Here is a 2,802-nt window from a genome sequence, read left to right as displayed (position 1 = left end):
GCATATTATTTTCGAAAGCACTAATCGTTGGACAAGCATTTTGCAATAAAAATATAGTAGTTTTTGTTTGCTGAGGAGAGTAGTAACGTTGAGGCTCATCTTCCGTGTGGTGTGGTGCTCGAGAATTTGTGCTAGAAATATGGCTAAACTGACGGACGTGTACCGAGCAGAGGATGTAATCGACGTGGGATACAGGCAAATACCGGTGGTTGCAGGCTCCGGCGATGATTCTTCATTAATGGTGAGATATTGCAGACGTTCTGCGGCATTGACAAAATGATGTACTCTAAGCAGAAATAAAATGATGTATACGTAAAGTTAGGTTGGTTTATAGAAATACATATACGGACTGCTACTAATCTGAGTAGGGAAGGTGTGCAACAGCGAATGTTGGTTACTACAACATCTAAAACGAAATTGTATGGCAGTTGTTTTATTTGGAGAAAGTGTTTCCATAGTACAAGCACGGACATAGTGAGCAGCTGATTGTGAACCATTGAACCTGTTGATACACCCAAGAGGTGAGGGGTGCTAATGCGAGGTATTTTTTTCTTCTGGAATGGAGAGCATTCCTTTGATACGCCACAAATATTTGTGTGATCTTTAATTGTTCAATAGGTTGCACATAGCTTTATGTTGCAGACGGGCTGCCAAAACAGGTTCAAAATGAAATATGTACATGGGTATTTATGCACATATATACATATGTATATGTATAGTTGCACTAGCTGCTAACACTAACCCACATGGTAGGGGCTCGAAATATTTTCTATGTACTTGTTTACTCAATGATGGTAATAGTTATCTCTCACACCTCACTTCATCCCGAAAGCGTCAAACTGAAAGATATATACCTACATTAATAGTTTTCTCTTTTGTTGTTATTACAACCATGAGTAACTTCATTTGTTGCATGTTAAACATATTGTACTTTCATACATATTTGCTACTATTAATTTGTTTTTACTAGTTTATTAATATGATCTTGCAATAGTTAGCGATAAGTTTATTATATTAATATTGCAAAGATGCACAAACTGTTTACTTTCGTATAGCTGATTGTTCTATCACTGCTGGAAAGATCGAAATTCGGGTTACGGTAGGATTGCAAAGCAACTCAATACTTATAACTACATTATATGGGAAGAGGAGTGGGCGATCTCGAAGTCTTGCGAAGCCCTTTCACCGTGCATGGATTGCTTTGCAGAACACCCCTGATCCCATAGGGATAATCTCGCAGTCTTGCAAAAGCCTTGCACGGTGCACGGGTTGCAAAGCTGTCCCAATCACCGGTCTTTACTGCGCACCCTGCAAGGATTTTCGCCAGACTCGTAAAATACTCCTTATATAGTTTAGAAATAAAAGTTATCGTTTGGAATCGCTTAAGAACACGCGGATATAGGAAAAAATCAGAATGAACAAAATTGAGTCTAGTGTATTCACGTCTAAGAAAAACAGTTATTTGTAAGTGGCAGAGTATACATGTATATTAGATCGAGGTACAGATCTGACAGACTCGAGTCAATTAGAAGTGATGCAGTCTATTGCTTTTGTAATTTCCCAAAAATTTGCGGTGAATGCTTCCTAGTGACATAGAAAAGCGACTAGGACTGGTACTATGGACATTTAACGGCCAACGAAAGCGATGTCTTAGCCAAAACACGTTGTCGCTTAGGCATTGTAGAAAAAGTAAAAAACAAATTCTTCATAATCCGTGTTAATGTTTCCACTACTAAGCATCGGAAAGGCTTTTAATCTCATCTCGAAGAAATGGTGGCGAAAATGAAGAAAATACCTTAGCTACCTTGGTTTTTATGGGGCTTTTATCAAAATATTCGAAATATATGAACATTTTTTTAGGTAACTTAAATAGGTGCAGTGGCTTTAAAATAAAGAAAGGATTGTATAGGACCAACAAAGGCATGTTATTCGCTGTAATTTCAGTTTTTAATACTAATAGGATTTATGTATTACCTCCTTAATGTCAAAATAGTTGGCTAGAATACTTAAATATCTAATTCTAGGGCTCTTTGCTCGTTGTCTTTAATATGAACTGAAGGAAATCTATTAATCATTAAATTGATTGAATCGTAGTTTCAAAACATCCCATTCCAAACATTTACAACTCAATGTAGGTCAGGTCAATGGGGAATTTTTTTTAGCTGCATCAATACGATTCGGTACGTTATTTTGTTGGAATTTTAAAAAATCCGAGTTCGCAATTTTTGAACCCCTCGAATCTGGGGGAGATCAGCATCTCCCATGATATGAATGCAAAAACGCAAATTTTTATTGCCGATTTCGGCAAAATATCCCTTCGTTAACAGCATATGTTGATATAACGATTTGAAGTCCTACATGATTAGTCAGAATCACGAAAAAATCGACTGATCATATCTCCGAAGAAAAATAGAAAAAAAAATCTCGAATGCGTGTTAGCTTATTTCGTGTAAAGAATCCATTTAAAACTTGAAGCGTATCGGAGACCTGACATCATTTTTTTACGAAATCCGTCCGACTTAAAAATCATATAGGAAGTGTATAAATTATAATATTATCAACTTTTGCTATATCCAGAAGGATTCTACCTTGCTGTGCCTATTCAACTGGCTAAATGTGGTTATTTAAGTGAACTGTGGTGTATATCGAATTGGAAAAGTACATAATTGTATGTTGATAAACAGACACCAAGTTAAATAATTTTCCTTCTTCTTTTTATTTCTATCCTCATCAGATGTTAATGGACTTAAGTAGTAAAGGGCTTTGTATAGATAGTCCACAAATACGTGGAAGAGAGCTTGA

The 2,802-nt window shown here is 36.3% G+C and overlaps 2 protein-coding genes across 6 annotated transcripts in view; one reads left to right on the top strand and one right to left on the bottom strand.

Moving 5' to 3' along the window:
• Nucleotides 1–2,802, bottom strand: part of LOC118737170 (protein single-minded) — a 133,247-nt gene that overhangs the window by 101,129 nt on the left and 29,316 nt on the right. The gene's annotated exons all lie outside the window — the stretch shown is intronic.
• The window catches only part of LOC118737172 (gametogenetin-binding protein 2-like), a 15,336-nt gene that overhangs the window by 2,843 nt on the left and 9,691 nt on the right, over nucleotides 1–2,802 (top strand). The window contains exons 1-2 of one of the 4 annotated variants that reach the window (XM_036467515.1): nucleotides 7–241; nucleotides 2,735–2,754. In XM_036467515.1, coding sequence (XP_036323408.1) covers nucleotides 140–241; nucleotides 2,735–2,754 — 122 coding nt within the window. In that variant the 5' untranslated portion in view covers nucleotides 7–139. Of the gene's footprint in view, nucleotides 1–6; nucleotides 242–2,734; nucleotides 2,772–2,802 lie in introns of those variants that run through there. The other 3 variants (XM_036467514.1, XM_036467513.1, XM_036467516.1) reach the window with 3 other exon arrangements.

Source organism: Rhagoletis pomonella, unplaced genomic scaffold (assembly GCF_013731165.1).
Source record: "Rhagoletis pomonella isolate Grant_MI unplaced genomic scaffold, Rhpom_1.0 Rhpom_scaffold_00004, whole genome shotgun sequence".
In the NCBI taxonomy this organism is placed as follows: domain Eukaryota; kingdom Metazoa; phylum Arthropoda; class Insecta; order Diptera; family Tephritidae; genus Rhagoletis; species Rhagoletis pomonella.
The sequence above is the reverse complement of the archived record's forward strand: the minus strand, read 5'-3'. Positions and strand labels throughout refer to the sequence as shown.